This window comes from Notechis scutatus, chromosome 6 (assembly GCF_049901735.1).
Source record: "Notechis scutatus isolate UNSWTSFEM ecotype Mainland chromosome 6, rNotScu1.2, whole genome shotgun sequence".
Taxonomy (NCBI): Eukaryota; Metazoa; Chordata; class Lepidosauria; order Squamata; family Elapidae; genus Notechis; species Notechis scutatus.
The window spans coordinates 37,870,815-37,893,571 of NC_142014.1; the positions used below are offsets into that span (position 1 = coordinate 37,870,815).

At 37.3% G+C, this 22,757-nt stretch overlaps 2 protein-coding genes across 2 annotated transcripts in view; both read left to right on the plus strand.

Annotated features, from left to right (window-relative positions):
* Positions 1–14: 14 nt before the first annotated feature.
* RAB21 (RAB21, member RAS oncogene family) lies at positions 15–14,008 on the plus strand. Its single transcript, XM_026667724.2, has 7 exons — positions 15–476; positions 4,403–4,462; positions 4,577–4,684; positions 5,545–5,608; positions 6,365–6,419; positions 7,828–7,916; positions 12,235–14,008. Exons 1-7 carry the CDS (start codon positions 297–299, stop codon positions 12,369–12,371), a joined length of 693 nt encoding a protein of 230 aa, XP_026523509.1. The 5' UTR covers positions 15–296; the 3' UTR covers positions 12,372–14,008.
* A 5,444-nt stretch (positions 14,009–19,452) lies between these two features.
* TBC1D15 (TBC1 domain family member 15) overlaps positions 19,453–22,757 on the plus strand; it is a 31,531-nt gene continuing 28,226 nt past the window's right edge. Inside the window, exon 1 of the mRNA XM_026667719.2 lies at positions 19,453–19,501. Within this exon, the coding sequence (XP_026523504.1) occupies positions 19,478–19,501 (24 nt within the window). The 5' untranslated portion in view covers positions 19,453–19,477. The remainder of the gene's footprint in view (positions 19,502–22,757) is intronic.

The window sequence follows — 22,757 nt, forward strand, 5'->3', positions numbered from 1 at the left end:
CGTGACCGTCCGTCGAATGACGTAGGAGGAAGAAGAAGAAGACGCCATTAGAAAGGAGGCTGAGCTAGACGCCCCGGTGCGGGAGGAGGGTGGCTCGGGGTTCCTCTCTCTCTGTCTCTCCCCTCACCCCGTTTCGTCTCTGGTTTGCTTCCCCCTCGCAGTCTTCCTCCGCGCGGCCTCCCCCCCTCCCCTTTTGCGGTTCTCTTGGACTCTGCTCAGCGCCCCGTATCAGAGCGGAGCGGGTTTCGGCGGTTTGCCGATGTGAGGCCGCGGGAGCGGCGGTCACTTCGCTGCGGATGGCGACGGGAGCGGCCACTTCGGGCGCGGGAGGCGGCGGCGCTGCTGCGGCTGCTGCCGGCGGGCGAAGTTTCTCCTTCAAGGTGGTCCTGCTCGGGGAAGGCTGCGTGGGAAAGACTTCTTTAGTACTCCGTTACTGTGAGAACAAGTTCAATGACAAGCATATCACCACTCTGCAGGTAGGCCCGGGAGGCGGCAGGAGGCCGCTTGCCGGCTTCGGCAGGGGTGAAACTCGGCTTCCTTCTTAACATTTCTCCTATCTCACTCGGTCCCCGACCTGGTTTTTTTCCACCTAATCTGAACAGCGAGAGATTGAAGCGCTTCGAGGTTTCCAGCCCGGACCACGCACTCTTTAGAAAAGTGGCCACTAATGTTTATCAAATCCACCTTTATTGGAGATAAATAATCTGGAAACACAAAACGGTAGCAGCAAGAGCTGAAAAAAATAGGTACCATCGGTTCTAGTTTAGAAATGCTACAGTAAACTGACTACTATTTCTCTGGAATTTGAACACATAGGGTGTTTTAATGTATGCATGAACCAAAGCCCCTCAATCATTAAAATAATGGTTCCATAGAGTTTTGCAAACTGATATTTCTGAAATTTTGTGTAATTGTGGAATTAAAATAGAAATAAGTATTGAGAATAGAAGTAAATTGAACTGGCTATGTTGCCTTCTTGTATAGAAATACAGTATTCAATGTAAGATCAGCAGGAATTAATAAAATGTTACAGTAATTTTAGAAATTATTTTGTATTTCAAAATTGCAGAAATCTCTAAGACAGTTTGGTTGTTATTTTTTTCTTTCAAGAATTTCACATGATCATCAGATGTTCTGGATAAAAATTATCATACCCTGTATTATACTTGTTTGATCTTAAGACTTTTTAAAAAAATGTTTATCCATTCACTTTCCACTGACCTCTTTACAAACTAATAAACATGTTGATTTATATATAGTAAAATCTTGAATGGTTCCGTAATTTGAAACTCTTGTTGCTACTGTTCATTTGCTTTGCCCATACTTTTTAAAGAATAGTAAAGGAATAGGTTGTCAGATCCAGTGTTTAGTCACAGGCACAGCTGAAATAGACTGAATAATTCAGATTACTGAAGGATATATTTGTAATGATGTATCTCCAAGGATACAGATAAGACCACTGTTTAAAGAAGCTGAGTTCCATACACTTCCATAACTAAACTTGATTAAGTTTAACTTCCATTTTCAGCTATTAGAGTCCATGTGATTTTTCAAAGTAATAGATTTCTTCCATACCAAAATTCGGTGTTCTGTCTAAATGTCTGTTTAAGATGGCATTAAGGATAATTATATTAAGTTTATGAAATACAATACAGTACAGCAGTGTTGATCCTTTTGCATTCTAAAACAAACATGCAAGAGAGAATATATTCCATCTTTGCAAGCAATTATTGCAATTATTTTTGTCTAAAGTACAGAAAAACACTATTCCCATTATATTCATTAATAAATCAGGTTTATTTTGTTTCTTATTAGTATCTAGAGAATATTGGTACTTTTTAAATATAGAGTTTAAACAAACCTATACTTGTTAGGTAGATTCTTGGAATTTCCCTTTTATCACTATTAGTTGAGTGAATGGAAACTTTGTGCACTTGAATGTTAATATTGTTCTCTCTTGCAAATGACCACTATAATGGGAAGCATTGCAAACTAACAGTCTGTAACTAAAAATTAGGTACTGGAAGATAATCCATGCTGAGTATAATAGTTAAGGACTACTTTTAAAATTGAGAAGTGTCATTTTACAATTGCTAATTGTAACTTCCTCTAAAGATTAAATTTGTTGTACTTTAACATCCTGCTCTTTCTCAAAGAAACCCCAGGAGAATTACATAATTCTTCGTTTCCATTCCACACCAGTTTTATTGCAACACTCCTATAAGAGCAGTTTAGAGCAGTTTTATTTTTTTATTTTTTATTTTTTTTAAAAAAACTACTGTAGTATAATCTAAAATGCAGTATTCTATAGTTCTGTAAATCTTTAAACATACTGTTTTATACAGTGATTAACTTGCTATGAAATTGGTTATGTGCTTGACTTACAACAGTTCATTTAGTGCAGCGTTGTCAAACTCCTGCCCCACGAGCCGGATACAACACGTGCTAGCCATGCCCACACTGAGTTCAGCAAAGGGGACAAAAGTCCCGATATGTCACATAACACTGCCATGATGACATGAGTTCGACACCCCTGATTTAGTAACTGTTTGAAGTTACAATGGCACTGTAAAAAGTGACACGACTGTTTTCCCACACAACTATTGCAGCATCCCCATGGTCACATGATTAACATTCAGTTATTTGGCAACTAGTTCATGTTTATGACGGTTGTGATCACCTTTTGTGACTTTCTGACAAGCAAAGTCAATGGAGAATCCAGATTCATGTAACAGCACTGTTACTGCAATGATTCACTTAATAATTGTGGCAAGAAAGATTATAAAATGGGGCAAAATTCACTTAACAACTGTCTCACTTAGCAATAGAAATTTGGGCATATTTGTGATCATAAGCCAAGGAGCCCTGGTAATATGCTTAATGTAAATTGAGAATAAATGAATGAAAGGACCAGTTTGATAAGATTCAATATATTGGTTATTGAAACAAAATTCATTTCTTAGATTTAACATGTTTGAAGTGTTATATATATTATAACAGCTTTCTCAGAGTTTCTTTGTTGTAAACTGAAAAAAGATAAGCCTTTTTTCATCTTTGTTCATGTAAATGCCTCAGACCAATGCTGGGTTGCAAGCATTTGTCTTCTGTTGTTAAAGCAAAAAGAGAGAACAAGAGGTTGGTAGATCTCATAATTAAATGTTTTTCATGCAGTCATTAACTTACAGTGTTATGTGTCTGTTATCTGCCATTCATTTTATTGTTGATTTGACATTGGTGTTGGGAAAGGGAGAGGGTTCTCTTTGTTGAGGAAATATCTTCATTCATGTCCCCTTTCTAAAATAATATGAACCTTAGTATCTTAACACTTTGTCCCAAATCAGACTGATAGGCTATTGTCTAATTAAATTGGATTTAGTTAAGCAGCCAGTTTTTATATCTTACAAAATCTAGTTCAGAATATTGAACTAATGAAACATTTTCCAGTTTTGAAGTATACTCAGTTTATTCAAAGTTTGCTTTATTATTATATAAACATTTAATTTGTATACATTAAAGGTGACTCAAGGCAGTATAGAATCAGTTAAAACACAATGTAACAATAAAAGAACAAAAATAGTATGATGGAGTTTACAGTGAGAATAAAAATATAAAGAAGCACCTGTCCATTTGGGTTGCGCAAAACTTCAGATATAATCTCCAAAATGTTAGAGTAGAATAATAGTATTCTTTGCAATACCTTAAGGCAACTGCATCTTTTTGTGAGGCGGGGAGCTTGAAGGCAATTGTGCAATATTAGAAGAGGCTGAGATGCTTTAAGGTGCTGCAGATATTGTTTTACTTGCGTTCCTTCATATTTCAAGGCATCTTTTGGAGTTTGAGGCCTATTCTTCACTAAAAGAAAAGTTTTATTCATGAGCCTTTATTTCTTCTCCATTATCCAAAAGAAAAAGTACAAAATAAAGTTTGCCAACACCATTATATGCATCACAGATAACAATAGCTCTTTCAGTGTGTTGAAATTTCTTGAAGTATCTTTCTGAATTAATAATTTTGCTAAAATTAGAAAATTAAATTGCCTAATTATTTTTTGCTCCAAACCTTCATTTCATCAATAGACTTCCTTATAAATGAGATTGTGCAAAGTGAAAAAAGGGATAAAAAGTAATTACTCAAAACTAAAATATTGAAAGAAATGAATTGATGAAATCTTATTAAATAAGAGAAAAATATAGGCAACTCTAGTTTAACATCATTCAAATCCATTTTTTTAATTCTTGCAAAACATTGCTTCTACTATATCCATATACAAGTAATATTTTTATATAAGTTAGTTAAAATGATCTCAGGGGTTTGTTTTGTTTTTATATTTACAAAACTCAGTGAAATAGTATGAATAAGTGAAATCTGAGCATTAATTTTACGGCTGTTTTTCCACTTGCAGGCATCTTTTCTAACCAAGAAGCTAAATATTGGAGGAAAAAGAGTAAACCTTGCAATATGGGTAAGTGGTGTAATTACATTGTCATGATACTGTATTTAAATATCAAACTTTACTTAGCAAAATAATTTACTGTTTGAGTGGATTAAATGAGATCAGTATTTTTGTATCATGCAGGATACAGCTGGACAAGAAAGGTTTCATGCACTAGGTCCTATTTACTACAGAGACTCTAATGGAGCTATTTTAGTTTATGATATAACAGATGAAGATTCTTTTCAAAAGGTAACTATACCATTTCCCTGTATCAAATAATCAACCACAGAAAGTACATTTTTTTCAAATTAAATTTCACTCTTATATTTTATAAATAACCTGGTGGATAAACTTATCTCATTATACTGTGGACTTGGGTTGAATAAAAAGTTGTACCTAAATGGGCTTATGCCCTAGAGCAGTGATCCCCAACCTTTTTTACGCTGCGGCGTGCCGGCATCAGCTGGGCGCCGCGCCCGTGTACCGGCATCAGCTGGCTTTCTACCGGAAAAGCTCACCGGAAGCGCTGGCGCCGCCATCTTTTGATGAAAACGTGCTTCCGGTGAGCTTTCTACCCGAAAAGCTCACGGAGCGCTGGCGCCGCCATCTTTTGATGAAAACGTGCTTCCGGTGAGCTTTCACCCAGAAAAGCTCACTGGAAGCACTTTTTCATCAAAAAGATGGCGGCGCCCAGCAAGCCAGCTGCCCGGTAGGAGTTGTTCCGCGGCCCGGTACCGGTGGTTGGGGACCCCTGCCCTAGAGGAATAGCATTAACTAGTGAAATAGTACTCCTGGATTTCACTGCATGATTCTGGATGTATGCTGAAAGTTGCATTGGAGAAAAGGTGCAAAGGAAGTCCCATTTTATAAATAGAGTAGGCCTATGTGTGTATAATTGATCTAAAAGCATTTTAAATATACATTCAAGAAGTAAGTTCCATTAAATTAAAATTCAGTAGGATTTACTTCCAAGAAAGCAGTTATAGGATTGCAGTTTCTTTGAAGAGAATGAAAAGAGACTGGGATTTCTGATTAGAAAATTTTAAAATAACTTTTTTAAAAACTTGAAAATTGTAATATTGAAATACATATTCTTGTTACTTTCATAGGTAAAAAATTGGGTAAAGGAATTAAGAAAAATGTTGGGGAATGAAATTTGTCTATGCATAGTTGGTAAGATTTGAATTTTTACATCTTATTGTTCACTTTTAGTGGAATTTTGCATTTAAATGATTGCATAAAACCTATAAGTGCTTTTTAAAAACCTTTAATTTTGGTACTGGTTGGCTTCAGTAAGAAAAATAATATCTGAGAATTGTAAAAGTAAACAGAAGAAAAAATAGAAAACAAAATGACAGTAGAAGAATGTGAAAAAGTTTTCTTGAGAAATTTCTGAATGTGTTTAAATCCTTATTAGAGTTCCGAGTCCATTTAGTTCTAGACTAGATATTCTTTGTGAACAAGTTAGTGTAAAATTGCTTTAGAAATAAGGTTGAAAGGTTTCTTCAGAACTATACAAATTACTTGCCATTTTGGAGAGTTCTTTGGTATCTCAAATTAAATTTAGCTGCAACTTATCTGTTTCAAATAACCACAGCTTCCTGATCAATTATACATATTTAGAGATTAGCCAAGATTTCAGGATGGAGCAGAATTCTATCATGCTATTTAATACTTTCATGGTGAAGAATTACAAAAATATTTCAGCATGTCCTTGTATTCTTGCTACTTAATTCATAGTCTTGATAATGTGAAGTTGAGTTTGACAATTAATTCTGGATACTTGAATGGATATAGATATAGAAGAGTGAATGCCACTCATGCTAGAAACAGTGAAAACTAGAAGTCAGTTAGAAACATATTGTTGATGTTGAACAGATTGTATCTTTGATTTATTTTGGATATTAAGGAAATGTGAATTCTTGACAGGTAACAAGATAGATCTGGAGAAGGAAAGACACGTGTCTATTCAAGAAGCAGAATCGTAAGTTTATGACTCTTAATTTCAATACTACCTTGAAGATGCCATCACTTATGTAGAGCATACAAGTGATCCTTATTTAGCAACTGCTTGGACAGTAACCGATCGCAATTACAACAGTGATGAAATAGTAACTTTGTGAACAGTGCCTTTACGGCATCTCTCTTTCACATGTTCATCATCACAATCAGTAAACTGTTGTCCTGTGCCTCACCTGATTCCCCCCAACCCAAAAAGACTGGAGAGATTGCCTAAACAAATGTTATTGTCCTGACTTGCTTTTCTCTGCTGCACAGCCAATCCCTAAAAAGGGTTAACCACATGTTAACAAGCTTAGCTTTGTGGTCTTAATTAGTTGATTAAAATGTTGGGTGAGCTTGCAGTTACTACCTAAAATTGACAAGACTCTAATTAGTTTTACACTAAAGGATTTAGTCTGCTTCCTAAATAGCTTTTTAGGTAAACAGCAGTAGCACATTTCTTTCACTGTGTACTTCTCACTGAGTGCCTGCTGACTGTCTTATAGTCCCTTCCTCTCCAAAGAATGTAAATACAAGAATCAATTTTGCTAACTACCCGAGGGCTGGGGTGACTATTCAAAAGGCTCCTGGGGTATGGAAAAAGGCTGTAAGAAATGTCCTTTTGTCCAGGTTGAATTCATAAGTTGAATTCTGGAAAGCTTCCCCATTGTTTGACTGCCTGTGGATATTTGTGGTTATTTCCTTTGGACAATAAGTGCATCTCACTTATTTTAGCCACGTCATGTGAGGGAATTCACTTGTGTTAGGAAGAGTTAGCAGTAAAAAGGAAATCTGTCCTCCCAAAAACACCGTGGCTGGACACCATCAAAGCTGACATTAGTCAGAGCAAAGAACAATTCAAAGAAGAATTGCCTGGATTCAGACATGACTGAATGGATAACATCATCATCAACATTATTCTCCTCTTCCAGTTTCTGATATTGTAAAGCAAAGGAGAGGAAAGTGAATTACATTTGTAAGGCCAATCATGGTCATGTGATTTTTCATTTAGTGACTGCTTTACTTAATAGTCCCAATTATAATTGCTAAATGAGGACCACCTGTATACACATTTAAATTATGAAGTATTAAAAAATTCTATGCAATTAGTATACTTAAAATCTACATTTTCTGCCTCATTTCCGCTGTTACTTAATGTTATTTTCCTAGCTAATTGAAATAGTCTGTATCCAGATCCAAATATTTTACTACGATCAATGACTAGATGTAACTATAATTCAACCACAATTTACAGGGAGGAAAACACAATGTCATATTTTTGCTGTGCATTAGATGCATTAAAATTTACAGTCTGTATAATTTGCTTACAACATAAAAACTGCATGCAATTGTAATTTTCAGGTCACAAGATAAGGCATTTTTTCTTGCAGATATGCAGAATCAGTGGGAGCAAAACACTATCATACATCTGCCAAACAGAACAAAGGAATAGAAGAACTCTTTCTCGATTTGTGTAAACGTAGGTTTGTCTAATGTATGGGTTAATGTTTCTGTTATGAAAGCAAATGCCCCTGTATGAGCTATTGTTTTATATCCAGTTTTATTTGTGCTAGATTTAAGCTATATAAGACAATTTGCATTATGAATTTCTAATTTTTTTATTAACATTCTTAAACAATTAACAAAACCATCTTTAAACTTAAGGAAAAATAAACCAAAACCCAAAATAGAAAAAAAAATCTCTATACAAACTAAGAAGGAAAAGAAAAAAATTACTTTATATTTTATTCTTAACAATAGTCACTCACTACAAATAAATACACTATTGTAAATGAACTACAAAACATTATTGTAAAATATAAAGTTTCTGCCATAGTAACGCATATAGCCGCATTCTTTGGTTAATAGAAAATACTGCCTTTTCCAAAGGCAATCATACATTTCTGACAACAATTCCTTAATATTTGGAATAATACCACATTTCCAGTTTTCCAGTAAGATACTTTTAGCCATTTCTCATTCTTGATATAACCATAATTCTGATCAACAATCAGATTCCAAAGCCTTGGTATATACTTCAATTTCCCATCTTGTACACTATCCCACTAAAATACCAAATCATATGACCATGTAATATAAAACAGCAGTTTTTCATATTAAAATTTTGTAATTTTATTTAAGTACATTAGTGCAAAATTTCTATCCATATTAGTATTCTGACATCACACAGTGGTTATTATGCAACTCTGAATATTTTCAAACATAGTAGTATGTCATTGAATGTTAAAATAATGTTACTATTTAAAATTGAGCAGCATTTATAAACGAACTTGAAATATATTTATATTACACTGCATTACATTACATTACATTACATTACATTTTAAGGGCATAGATAAAATAATTCTTTGCTTAACTGTTGAATATTTGTATCTTCAGCATGTGCACTTTTAAAGATATTAGAATTACTGTATATTAATATCACTGGTTATGCTATTTTGACTTACTAAGTATATTCATACAGTATTATAAAAATGTATCTAAGTTTTTATGGACCAGAACAATATATGGTGGGAGGCTAGGAGCAAATATTTTGTTTTGCAGCCTGCCCTCATTCTGTTTACTATTTCTGTTCCTGTATTTTAAATCAGTCAGGGCAGTGAGTTTGATGGCTACTAAGGGAGATATTTAGGGTCTTATCTGTAGTTGCAGGTATTCCATTGTCTGTTCCTGTTCAAGATTATTTCTGTTTATAGGATTAATGATCCCATCCAAAATTTTCCTATTTTTGTCTTTGTTTTCTGCAGTAGTACAGGGCGAGGAGGATAGTAGATTGAGCAGTAATTGTGAGAAAGACAATTGTAGGTCAGAAATGGCACTGCTTATTGATTAAGGCTCATAATTTGTAGCATGAAGCCATGCTTACAGTAGCATGCACTTTGATTACTGTCTGCTAGATACATCCTGGAACGAGTTGGGATAATATAGAGAAAGGCTGGAATCACAGATCTGCTAAAAGATGAACAAAATATAAACTTAACCTGCTAAATTGATGCTTGGCAAGTGTGATATTTAAGGTATAGCCTCTTAATTCCATATGAGAAGATGATGATCCAGTTCCTGCTTATTTCTACTGAAATGTTAAACTTAATGCCTGATATATAAACCTAGGACAAAAAAAATACATATGACAGTAATATAAGACTTCAAAATACAGTTCTGCAGAAGTTAAATCTATTAAATAACAAGCATTTCAAAAGAATGGTAGGGATGAGATATTGGCAATGCTGACATTTAAGTAAAAAATGGTTTAGGGTCTGCTTGGGTGGGGAGTTGGACTAGATGACCTACAAGGGCCCTTCCAACTCTGTTAATCTATCTGTAAATCATAATACAGTTTATGGACCATAAAATGTTTTTTGGTGTTGCAGCTGTTCCTTCTTATTTTGCAGTAACCACATAGCAAGATGCACCAGGGAAATGGAAGACTACTATTTATTACTAATACTGTGCATGCCCATTTATTAGCTGCAGCAGAGTTCAGGAATCTTTTGGATACAGAAATATGGTGGTACCCATTAGCTAATGGGCTACTGTACAATCACTGAAATAGAATAGTTACCGTGTTTCTCCAACAATACGGCCTCCCCCAATAGGAAGTCCCAGCATGTTTTATAGGCATAAAATCAAATTAAGCCCCTCCCCCCAAATTAAACATGCGAAATGGGAGCGAATGGCGGGGGGCCTTGCCGTTAGGAAGTACTTTTGTTGTATACCCGGATATGGTGCTGCCTGCGTTGACCTCGGCGTTGGTGGGCCATTTAGTATCAGGAGACCTTCTGCCACCGTTGCTTTCCCTTCTCCCCATGCTGCCACAGTGTTTAAAGCAACGCCGCGGCATTTGGCGCAGCCACGCGCGGCCAGCCAGGGCTCCTCCCTGCAACCGGAGCCTGGCGGAGACACTCGGCTTCAGGCGCTCCTGTCGCCGCCTTCCCTTCACCTTCGAAGGCAAAGCCAATTCTTTTAAAAACGACGCTCTACTACGGGTATGACAAAGACTCCCCTGCCTGAGAGGGCAACCCAACCCCACGTGGGGAGGCGAACCTCCCGGGGCCGCAGCGCAGGATCGGCCCACCCCGGGAGAAGCACCCAGCCGCCATCCCTGCCTGGCGCTGGGCAGAGCGTGAAGAGCTTCGCCTGGGCCACCCAGCGCAGCTGACAGGTGGGCCCTCCTGCCCGGCGGCAGAGCTCTCGCCAAGCCAGCAAGAGCCTCCCTGCCGGACCCCGCTCATCCTGCCAGGGCCGTGCCAGAGCCGTGCGGGCTGGGCAGAGCCGGGAAAGCGAGCTGCGGGTGCGCGCCCTCCTGCCAACCGAAAGAGCTGGGCCAACCTGAGCTTGGCTTCCTTCCCAAGTCCCTCTAGCCCAAACCCGAAGGGGCCACTGGGAGAGGCTGCCCGAGGCAATGATAGCGCCCACCCGTCCACAAACAGGGAGGCGAGGTGAAGGCAGCGCTACTTCCCTGGCCAGCAGGTCCGGCGGAGAGAGCCCGAAGCCGTCCGTCCTTTCCACCCCTCGCCCAGCCTGTCCCCGTCCCCACGCATCTCCAAACGTGCCGGCAGCTCCAAACGCTGTAGTGGCACGGGCATTGGGCAGAGGCACTCATCGGGGCTCAGCTCGGAGGACCGTGGCGCAGGCTGTCGCCTTGCCTCCCTGTCCACGGATGGGTGGGTGCTATCACTGCCTCGGGCGGCCTCTCCCGGTGGCCCCTTCAGGTTCGGGCTGGAGGGACTTGGGAAGGAAGCCAAGCTCAGGTCGGCCCAGCTCTTTCGGTTGGCAGGCGGGCGCGCACCTGTGGCTTGCTTTCCTGGCTCTGCCCAGCCCGGACGGCTCTGGCGCGGCCCTGCCGGGATGAACGGAGGGTCCGGGTGGGAGGCGCTCGCTGCCTTGGCGAGAGCTCTGCCGCGGGGCAGGAGGGCCTGCCTGTCAGCTGTGCTGGGTGGCCCAGACGAAGCTCTTTGTGCTCTGCCCGGCGCCAGGCAGGGATGGCGGCTGGGCGTTTCTCCCGGGGTGGGCCGATCCTGTGCTGTGGCCCCGGGAGATTCGCCTCCCCACGTGGGGTTGGGCTGCCCTCTCGGGCAGGGGAGTGTTTGTCATACCCGTAGTAGGGCGTCATTTTAAAAAAAATTGGCTTTGCCTTCGAAGGCGTAGGGAAGGCGGTGACAGGAGCACCTGAAGCCGAGTGTCTCCGCCGGGCTCCAGTTGCAGGGAGGAGCCCTGGCTGGCCGCGCTTGGTTGCGCCAAATGCTGTGACATTGCTCTAAACGCCGCGGCAGCACGGGGAGAAGGGAAAGCAATGGTGGCGGAAGGTTTCCCGGTACGAAGTGCCCCACCAACGCCGAGGTCAACATCCAAGCAGCCTGCCCGCCCGAGGATGCAAGGGGGGGAATTAAGTCACCCCCGAAAAGACGGCCTTGCCGTTTTTGGGGGGGTCAAAAAAAAACAAGGCCCGGCCTTATTTTGTGAGAAACATGGTACTATCTGAAAAGTGATAAGCTCTCTGTAACAGTGACATATTCAGATTAATGTTGGATAATTATCTTTTTTATTTTATTTGATTCTTTGAAGACAGTCTCTAATTTTAGTTCAATAATACACTGGGTTTTAGATAATACTGGGTATTTAAAATTAGGTTCTGTTTATACATTAACTTATAAGTAATATGAGTTTAAAGAATCTTTTACAAAGCTTGCATATGTTACATTTGTAAAAAATATGATTAGCTTTTCTGGTCAATGATTAGAAATTCTCTAATGTAATACAATATTTTTGTATTGTAGGAATGATAGAAATTGCGCAAGTAGATGAGAGAGCACGAGGCAATGGTTCTACTCAATCAGGAGCTGCAAGGCGGGGAGTACAAATAATTGATGATCCAGCAGCTCAGAGTAGTGGAGGTTGCTGCTCCTCTGGATAATTGTACAAGAGACTGTGCTTCTTGTCCTTTAGTGAAGACTGCCACATTCAGAGTCTCATTCTTTATCAGCGGTGAATTGGAATTAACAGAATTTAAAATCATTTGTAACAATTCAATACCATTAAGTGCTAAACTAGTGGAATATGTGACCAGAGAATTGGCATTTTCTACAATGATTAACAAAGCAAACCAATGGCCTTTTTACATATTTCTTTAATAATGAATAATATTGCATGTGAGAAAGACTTATGGCTTCATTTATATTTTAAATGAGATCATTATTTAATAACTTATACACCTTATTGGAATTAGACATTTTTTGCAGCCCTTTGTATTTTGTGGTATATCAAGCTGTATCTCTTCACAATTGCAAATCCATTTCTTTTTAATTAGCAGATACCTGGATACTATTTTTGCAGGGGTACCATTGATATATAACTGCTTGACTACTTTGATATATTCATCCTGTACTCCATGCTGGTAAAATAAATGATAAATTACACATTAAATATTTTATCTGCTTTTATAAGTGCAGGTGCAGAAATAGTACACAAGTCTTGTCAGTGATTGTGAGGTGAAAAATGGTGGAAAGATACAAGTTCTATTACTGCTGACTTTCTCTTTGTTAAGATTATGATAATTAGTTTTTTTTTGCTCTAAACTTTACATACGTTTCTAAATATTTTTCTAGAAGCTATTGATCTATAACACTCTCAGTCCAAAAAAATCTAGTTGGAATGTTGTGAACTGTTAACGTTTATTTTTACTAATACAAGTTTGACATGGCTAGAATCCTGCTTATAACACAGAGAAATTATATCTGTGAATTGGCCTTTTTTATTTGATCATCTCTAAGAAAGACCTCATAAAGCTTCATTTGTCCTTATATTCTTGCTTATTTATATATAGTGCAAAAAGCGGAAATTAAAATAACTTTGCTGTAACACATAAAAATCCATTAAAATGGATATGAATGATTGAATTTCAGTCAGCTTTGTTTAAATCCACTTTTTGAAAACTTCAAGTTATTAAGTATGTTTAAGGTATTTTCTGAAAAAAAAATATGAAATACAGAAAACATACTTGAAAGGGTTTTTGTTTCAGAATAATATTACATCAAAAGTAGGATATTATTGAGTTCCTGAAAGAATTTGCACACGGTTATTGGTAAATGGGAATATTTTGGCGTGGAACATACACAATTTTGCTTTTAGAAATTTAATTGTTTGATTCTAATTTCACTTCAGATGGCTTGAATTTTCAGTACTATGATGAATATAATGAATATGCAAGCTCAAACACTGGACACCGGGAATTGGATACACATCCCATAAAGGTCACTTTCCAGATACTGACACAGAACCTTTAAGAGTGGCATTTTAGAAAACACTGCATGCATTATAATACTATTAAAGTTGATGTATGAAAATCAGTGGAAGTCAAAAGGAAGAAATTGTCACATGTGGCCATAAACTGGGTTAATATATACATTATACTCTGTACCTTAACCCCTACTGAAACTGTAAATTAAATGATTTGTTAAAATAATATGTTCAAATAGCTTGGTTACTGTGACTTCTACCATGTGCTGCTGTAAGGTACCCTATATTCATTAAATATATTTAGTATCTTCTTTTTATAGCTATTTGTCTGAACTGTGTTTGACATAGACAATTATGAGTGTTCAAAGGAAAAATGATACTTTTACTGATTTTAGAAATGATGGTTTCATTTTTCATATTCATGATTCTAAAAACAATATGATTATACTTCTAAGTTGCTTAATTCATATTTCTCCTGATTCAATACATGTAATAACTCAAAGTTTTTCTATAAAAACACTTTATAAAAAGCTTTATAGAAACAGAAACAAAAAGTGAAAATAGACATTTTGCCAATTACTATTTGTAAGGAGGCAGATATTGCTTACTAGTAGAAGCAAGCTACAAGTTTACTTCTCAGAATCTTTCTGGAGAATCATCTTTGAAAAACAATCTACTTGGTACTCATGACATAATTGTGTATTATTTATTCAATTTCTATCTATTTCATAGTGGCCATTTACACATTTGTTTGAAGTATACAACTTTTAAGGTTATGATTCTCTTTTTACCTTTATATCCATGATCCCTTATTTATATTTCTGATATATGTGTAAGTTGGAAGACTAATTGAAGAATTTTGTATATTCGTAAATATATTTTACTGATATGTTAACCTTATCAGTGGTTTTATAATTTGTGTAATGGATGCTAGTCTCGAAAAAGAAAATAAATACCCTTTTGTGAGTTCTATGGTTTTAGATATCAGGATGTAGTAAAAATCATTTGCCTAAAAGTAGGTAAATACAGCTTCAGATGTACAACAATACATGACATGTTTACACCATGTCATCTATTATACAAAAAGAAAGCCAAAATGGAGAGGGCATGTGTGAAAAACTAAGTAAACTTTATGATCCAATAACTTGGATCATAGAACCACTTTTAGCAGCAATAACTTGAATTAATCATGTTCTGTATGTCTCTGACATCATTGTAGAGGAAATTTGGCCCATTCTTTACAACATTGTTTCAGTTCATTGGAGTTTGTGGGCATTTGTTCATGCACAGCTCACTTGAGGTCCCACCACAGTATTTCAATTGGGTTGAGGTCTGGACTTTGAGTCATTGCAACACATTCTTTTCTTTTTCAGCCATTTTGTTGTAGATTTGCTGGTGTCCTTGGAATCATTGTTCTGTTGCATGACCCAGTGTCGGTTTAGCTGTCAGGCAGATGGCCTCATATTTGACTTTAGAATACTTTGGTATACAGAGGAGTTAATGGCCGACTCAATAACTACAAGGTTCCCAGATCTTGTGGCTGCAAAACAAGTCCAAATCATCCATCCGCCACTTTTGCTTGACAGTAGGTATGTTTGTGCTGATATACTTTGGTTTTCACCAAGCACGGCATTATACATTATGGCCAAACATCTCTGCATTGGTCTCATCTGTTCAAAGGTCAGTGTTCCAGATGTCTTGTGATTTGTTCACAAGCTTTGTAAACCTAAGCCCTGCTGTCATTCTTTTTAGAGAGGAAACTTTCTCCTGGCAACCCTTCCAAACAAATCATACTTTAGTATTTTTCTAATTGTACTATCATGAACTTCAACATTTAACATCCTAACTAAAGCCTGTAGAGTCAGCTGTAACTCTTGTATTTTTTCCAATTTCTCTGAGCATTGCAGAGTCTGACTTTGGGGTGAATTTGCTGGGATGTCCACTCAAGGGAAGATTGGTAACTCTCTTGAATGTTTTCCACTTGTAACCTTCCTAACCGTAGAATCATGGACTTTAAATTCTTTGGAAATGGCCTTATAACCCTTCCAAGATTGATAGGCAGCAACAATTGCTTTTCTAAGATCATTGCTGATGTCTTTCTTTTTTGACATTGTATTAATACACACCACAATCCTTGGAGACCAGAAAACTTCGGCTTCCATAGAGGAAGTCATGCTTGCTGATGATCAGTTGATCAAGTACACTTGATTAGCAACATCTGGCTACTAATTTCTTTGTATTTATGAAGAAATGTAATTCAATTTCTTCACATTTATGGAAGCTGTACAGTTGCACTCAGTTTTTCATACATGCTTCTCCAGTTTGGTTTTCTTTTTGTAAAATAAATTATGATATGGTATAATATGTCATACATTGTTGTTCATCTGAGGTTGTATTTATCTACTTTTAAGAACTGCTAAGGAGTAGATGATTTTCACTATGTCCTGCTATATAAAACCACAGAATTCCAAGATACTTTTATTTATATTATGGAATATTTTTGAAGTAAGTTCAATTTATTAAAAGAATATTTCTAAGAAGCAGAGAACATTAAGAATTGCTTTTAGAAATTTAATTCTGCATGTAAATTATGGAGGAGGTTAGTTAAGAGACCACCGCCACTCTGCCCACAGGCAGACTGTGGACAAATATTTGAAGGCAACTTAGTGCTGCTATCGTCCTCCAGCTTACCAAGATCACACCAAGAGTAAGACATGTAATACTCTGGGAGGTTTCCAAAAACACACAGAAAAAAACTGCTCAGGGTAATGTCTAAGAAACTAAAGGCTGCTTATGCATTGGTGTCATGAGAATGACATCAGAATACTGAAAATATGTGCGTTGTCAAAGGTGCTTTTTCAAGAGGCAACTGGACTTTCTAGTTTTTCTTTGAAGACATTCCACTTCTCATCCAAGAAACTTATTTGGCTCTTGGATGAGAAGTGGAATGTCTTCAAAGAAAAACCAGAAAGTCCAGTTGCCTCTTGAAAAAAAAAAAACAACCTTTGAGACAACCATGATCTGGATGATTGAGAATCTCCATAGACAGTGATGTGCATGGCAGGGTTCAAAGGACAAGGCCAATACTCTTCAAGAAATAAACAAAAAAAAAAAAAAAACTACCGCTCATCATCAAGCTGCTCGTTTTCAGCTTGTAAAAGACCACATGGATAAACCAAGACTATTGGAAGAATATTCTATAGATGGATCACACCAAAATAGATTCTTTCAATTGAATGAAAAGCTTTGATGGTTGTATCATGGTTTGGGCCAGTTTGGCTGCCCCTGGACCAGGATGACTTGCTATCATTTATGGAACACTGAATTCTGAATTTAGAGGTGGTATTCAGCAGATTCTGACCAGTTCCAGAAAACTGGTAGTGGAAATTTTGAGTAGTTCAGAGAACTGGCAAATACCACCTCTGACTGGTCCCGCCCCCATCTATTCTCTGTCTCCCGAGTCCCAGCTGATCGGCTGGGTCTTCTTTTGTTGCCCCGCACAGGAGCTGGAAAGCAGGTTAGTGGGGTGGGAAGGGACTGGGATTTTGCAGTAACCTTCCCCTGGAGTATGGTGGGAATGGAGATTTTGCACTATCCTTCCCCTGCCACATCCACCAAGCCACACCCACATAACTGGTAGTAAAATTTTTTGAATCCCACCACTGGCTGAATTTGTACCAGCAAATTTTATAGGAATGTCAGGATATCAGTCCATGAACTGAAGCTCAAGAAAATGCGGGTCATGTGGCAAAACAATGACCCCCAAAACACACAAATCATATGACCATGAATTTTAAAGCAGGAGAAACGTAATTTTTTGGAATGGTCAGGTCAAAAGTCCTAACTTTAATCCAACAGAAATATGGAAGCATCTTAAGTGGGCAGTTAATGCAAAGAAGCCTACTAACATTGCCGAATTGAAGCTGTTTTGTAAGGAGGAATCAACAGTTATTGGAAATGTTTAGTTGCATTTATTGCTGTCCAAGCGGGACATATCAGTTACTGAAGGCAAATGCCATATTTTTGCCACACACAAGTGGGTTGGGATCATCTTCAATAAATAAATGGACAAGTATTATCTCTTTGACTTATTTAATTGAATTTTCCTTATCTAAGTTCAAGACGTGTAGAGAACAGATACCATTTTAGATCATACTTATGCAAAAATATTGAAAATTCAAAAGGGTTCACAAATTTTAAACACTGCATCTGCAATTTGGCTTTAAAAGGTATGACTTACATTTCTTGGATGAAAGGCGACAATAGACTGACAATTATAATTTCTATTTATTCCTCAAAACATTTCAAATTACATGCTCTGTACAGTATTGCAAATTCTTTCATTTGGAATTCTGAACAAGAATTGATATTGTTAACATACATGGCAACTCTTCCCTTTCTATTACATTGTCAGAGATGGGGAAGAGGTGACACATGCACTATAATCATGACTTCAGACTCTTACAGGCTGCTATGCTTGTGTTTTTTTCGAATATTTTTCAACTGCTATATTCTAAATAAGGCAGATGTGCCCTGTTATTTTTTAAATCATATTTTCCTATTGTGTTAAGAGCTCAAGCCCATCTTTATGAGTATAAATGCATTTATAATAAATGTGATCTTTCACTGAAACCAGTATCTTTTTCTCCCACACAATTGTACGCTTTAACATCAGGCACCCTTTTACCAATTTTATGCTGGTGGTAAAGTTGCCTATTTTTCTGCCACCATTGCATGCAATTTATTCAAGCTTTTATCAAGAATCTCTAAGACCAGCTTCTGGAGAACAAGCTGGATATAACTCATCATAATTCGTTTGCTTAGGATTTTGAAACTGTGAAAGAGACTGATACCTATATTTCCTGATATTAAAACAAACTATTATGCAAAAAGCCCTACTAAAATATACCAAGGAAAAGTAAGATTAAAGGATTTAACAAGAATACACATGTAAACATGGGATCATGTTTGGTCTTTCCTTGAATGTAGCTGTGGAACCCTACTCTGAGTGGATGTTTACATAATGAAGATAAGTTTGTCCCATTCTGTTTGTGCATTTAATAGTGGACAACAGTTTGGAAACAAGTAACTAACCAATGTAAAGGTGGAGAAATCAAAGTGATTTGCTGACTGAAAAAATATAGAGGAAGGGATGTTTATGATACACTTATACTTATTATCATGTAAACAATTGGCAAATCAAATAAATAAATAAATAAAAATAAATAAATGTTTATGATATAGCCCTCTTGAAAAACAATATTTCTATCAACTTTAACTTATTGTTTTAGAAATGTCATGCTAGTATTCCTGAGACCTAGAAGATATAATGCAGCTACTGTCTATAGTTATATCAATGTCTTTCAACAGTAGTCACTTTAAGAAATGTGGACTTCAAATCCCAGAATTCCCCAACCAGCACCATAATGAAAGTGTCTAAGGTTGAGAAACACTGATATATATTATCGTTAAAGTGTCTAAGGTTGAGAAACATTAGCATATATTATGATTCCACGAAAAGTCCTGCTCATCATTCTACTCCAATACATAAGCAGACGGAGTACACGGAAACGACGCTCACAGAGGGCCCAAACTTACAACGAACAGCAGCAGCAACCATCCAAAAACAATCTCCGTACTGCGCAAACTCCTAATTCTCCTCCTCCTCCTCCTCCCTGCGCATGCGTTGAGCCGCCGAGACCGGTGAGATTCGGTTGGGTGGGGGTTGTTGTGAAGCTGCTGGGAACACGTGAAGCAACGTCATCATAAACATTAGTAGCCAAGATGGCAGCTCTGGCAGGGGGAAAGGTAAGGGACAGGAATAAAATCTTTTGAGTCGCGGTGACTGTAATGTTGCCTTGAGAGCAGAGTAAAGTTCATTATGGGAGCTCTGTAAATGGTTGGGACGGCAATCCCGGACTGAGCCGGGAGAATGTCAGGCCGCTGGCTGAACCGGTCTTGCTTCGAGGGGTGTCTTCCAGATACGTCGGGGCAACAGCCCGGAGATCTCGGGCGGGGCTGGATGTGTCAACGGAGGCCCGAGGCTGAGGCGTTTTGCCTTAGTTTGAAGAGGACCGCCTCTTGACCTGCCGGGATGGGGACAGGTGTATGACACGTGAAAGATTTCCCGCATCTGTGATCAGGTCGCGGTTAAAAGGAACGGCATCCCTTCCTTGGTGCTGTTGAAAAGGGAAGGGGCAAAGGAGGTTTGGGGAAGAGACCATACCTCATTGCGTCACTAGAAGGCTTTCGTTTTACGGTTTTGTGGAACTTTTCTGTTTATAAGTACGTCTCTGAATGAATTGCCAGGGTGGAAGCTAGCCCATCCTTTTTACTGCATTCTGACCTGTTAGGCTTGCAGCTTTTTGACCGATTCTTTCAAAGGAGCTGTGTGATATGGTTAAAATGCAGGGGGAGGGGAATTACAAAACTTCCCAACACAAATCAGGGATAGTTTTTTGTTTCTGATATTAAAAAATCGATATCAACCTAATTACTATTTGGAGGCTGTAACTAAGACATCCGATAAATAGATGGGAGATGGAGACTACTGAGGTGCTTGGGATTTAATGAATTAAAATAGAAATGGTTTTTAAAAGGGGATATTTTTTCACCACAGCATTACCATGTTTATATGGTTTGGTTGATATAAGTGATGTACAGTGTTGGTACTCATCCACCTTTACATTTAGATCATTTTCAGTGGGAGCACAACTGTTTATGTTTCTCAGATATTTTATTCTTCTCCTAAGCTAGTAATACGGCTCAGTGTAGAATATTTCCAGTAACTAGGAATCCGTGTTTGTGTTGCTGAATTATAGCTTTCAATGATTTTATTATATTAATTTATTTGATTCTTTTTACTAGTTTTGTTTTAAATGAGGTTTTATATTCTGTAAGTCGCCTTAAGTCACTATGGGTGAATAGGCGGCAATATAAATTCAATAAATAAATTAAATTCTGATTCAATAAACAAATATCTGAACTCAGAAAATTTATTTTTATTGTTTAATGGTATAACTACAGTATAAAGAAAAGAAATACAAACAAAACGAAGCACATTCCTAAAAATGTTACAAGAAGGATGTAAAAGCAACTGAGTTTTAAACAACACATTAAATCTTGACTGCATAATAAATCAATTAATTTTCTCATTAGAGATAGATTGAGAGTGAATGGATTTTAGATCTAAATTCATATTAGCCATTGCATAATTATTAAACTATAACAGGACAATTATAGGGCATGTGTCAATATTACATTACTAGCATAAAAAGTTTTATGCACAGTCCCTAAATGTTCACTGGGATGTTTAGCAAACATAAAAATAGTTTAATGAAACTCATGTAAGATTATAAGAAAGTTTATTTAAATTCAAGACAATTGATTTATGGTCTTGCAACCCTTCACAAAGTTATTGCAAACTATAAAATTTATCTTAATAATACTTTTCATAAATCTATACAAGTAAACTTGGTGTCTTCCAAAATACTTTTCAGTACAAGGAATGCACCATTTTCTTAAGCTGCTTATGTATCACATCCAAATTGAGAAATCAAAATAGGTTTAAATTGAATGTAGTACGTTTCAGTAATTTTAGGAAAATTCTTCTTAGAGTACATGTAATGTTTTAAGGGAGGGACGCAGTGGCTCAGTGGCTAAGACGCTGAGCTTGTCAATCAGAATGGTTGGTAGCTCGACAGCTCAAATCCCTAGCACTGTTCCTTGTCTCAGGTTCTGCCAACCTAGTAGTTCAAAAGCATGTAAAAATGCAAGTAGAAAAATAGGGTCCACTTTGGTGGGAAGGTAACAGCATTCCGTGTGCCTTTGGCATTTAGTCATGCCAGCCGCATGACCATGGAGACGTCTTTGGACAGCGCTGGCTCTTCGGCTTTGTAACAGAGATGAGCACCACCCCCTAGAGCCGGAAATGACTAGCATGTATGTGCGAGGGAACCTTTACTTTTAATGTTTTAAGGAATGATTATTAGTTGGCTCAAAATATTAAGAGCTTTTTCAATCTAAATATTTGTTTTAAAAGATTTTGCAGTGATTTTCAAGTTAAAATTATTCCAAAATATTATTTTTTTCAAGTGAACAGAGATTAAATTTCCATCCGCAAATTCCAAAATCATCAAACCTTGATCATTACAGGAAATACCCTAAATACTTGCAAATGGTAAAAATATGTTTTATTCCAGCCCACTGTACTCACAAAATATCATTTGATTACATAATAAAAAAAGCTGTTGAATCCAAAGGCAAATTAATAAATACATCCTTCATACATTCCACACAACTTCATGCTGAAGTTGTCAAACAGTAATCAGAGCTAGGATTCCAGCATGTTTTATCCTTGGACAAAACATCTTCTGCTTGATTTTCACAGAAGCTTTCCTCTCTATCTATTTCAGTTTGAGGGAAAGGCAGTGCTCACTCAATCTATACATAATATCCAGCTTGACATCTGTTCGTGTCCTGAATTTGCCCTTTAGAGTGCAGTTTCTGTGCTGTAATTACCGATCACAGTTACTGAGGTGAAAAGAAGAATGTCTTGAAGACTGGTTTTAGCTGGAGCTGGCCACCCTATGTTGATAACATGGGAGGTTACAAAACTTACATTACAGAATTTTTATATGTTTTTTTCCTCCTTTCCCACCAAATTTTCTTTTGAAGATCATCTCAAATTTACTAGGGTTATGCTGGCTGGTAACTTCTGATATGATAGTATATTGATAAGTTTTGTTTAGGAATGAAAATAAAGTTCACTTAATGTATTCATTAAGTTATTATTTATTTATATTTATATGTAATTGTTAATTATTCACTTTGAAAATTCCTATCTTAATGTGCGAAGAAATAATTCTATTTATATAATTCTAATAACTGTATCTGGAAAAGAAATTAAGCTACTACTGGTAGTTACTCTAAATACTAAACAGAGGAATTCATTTTTATCAAACAGTCATTCCAGAAATTAAATCTGTACAATAAAGAGAACTTCTGTATATCATGAAGTCACTGCATTGATTCAGATTTTTCTGCCTGTATTTTCTAGCTCTAA

Excerpts from the sequence above, each read along its gene's own strand:
- RAB21 (XM_026667724.2), top strand. The coding sequence starts at position 297 with ATGGCGACGGGAGCGGCCACTTCGGGCGCGGGAGGCGGCGGCGCTGCT. Across the intron at positions 4,685-5,544 it reads ATGAAGATTCTTTTCAAAAG|GTAAAAAATTGGGTAAAGGA; the intron begins GTAACTATACCA and ends TTACTTTCATAG. Across the intron at positions 7,917-12,234 it reads CTTTCTCGATTTGTGTAAAC|GAATGATAGAAATTGCGCAA; the intron begins GTAGGTTTGTCT and ends TTTGTATTGTAG.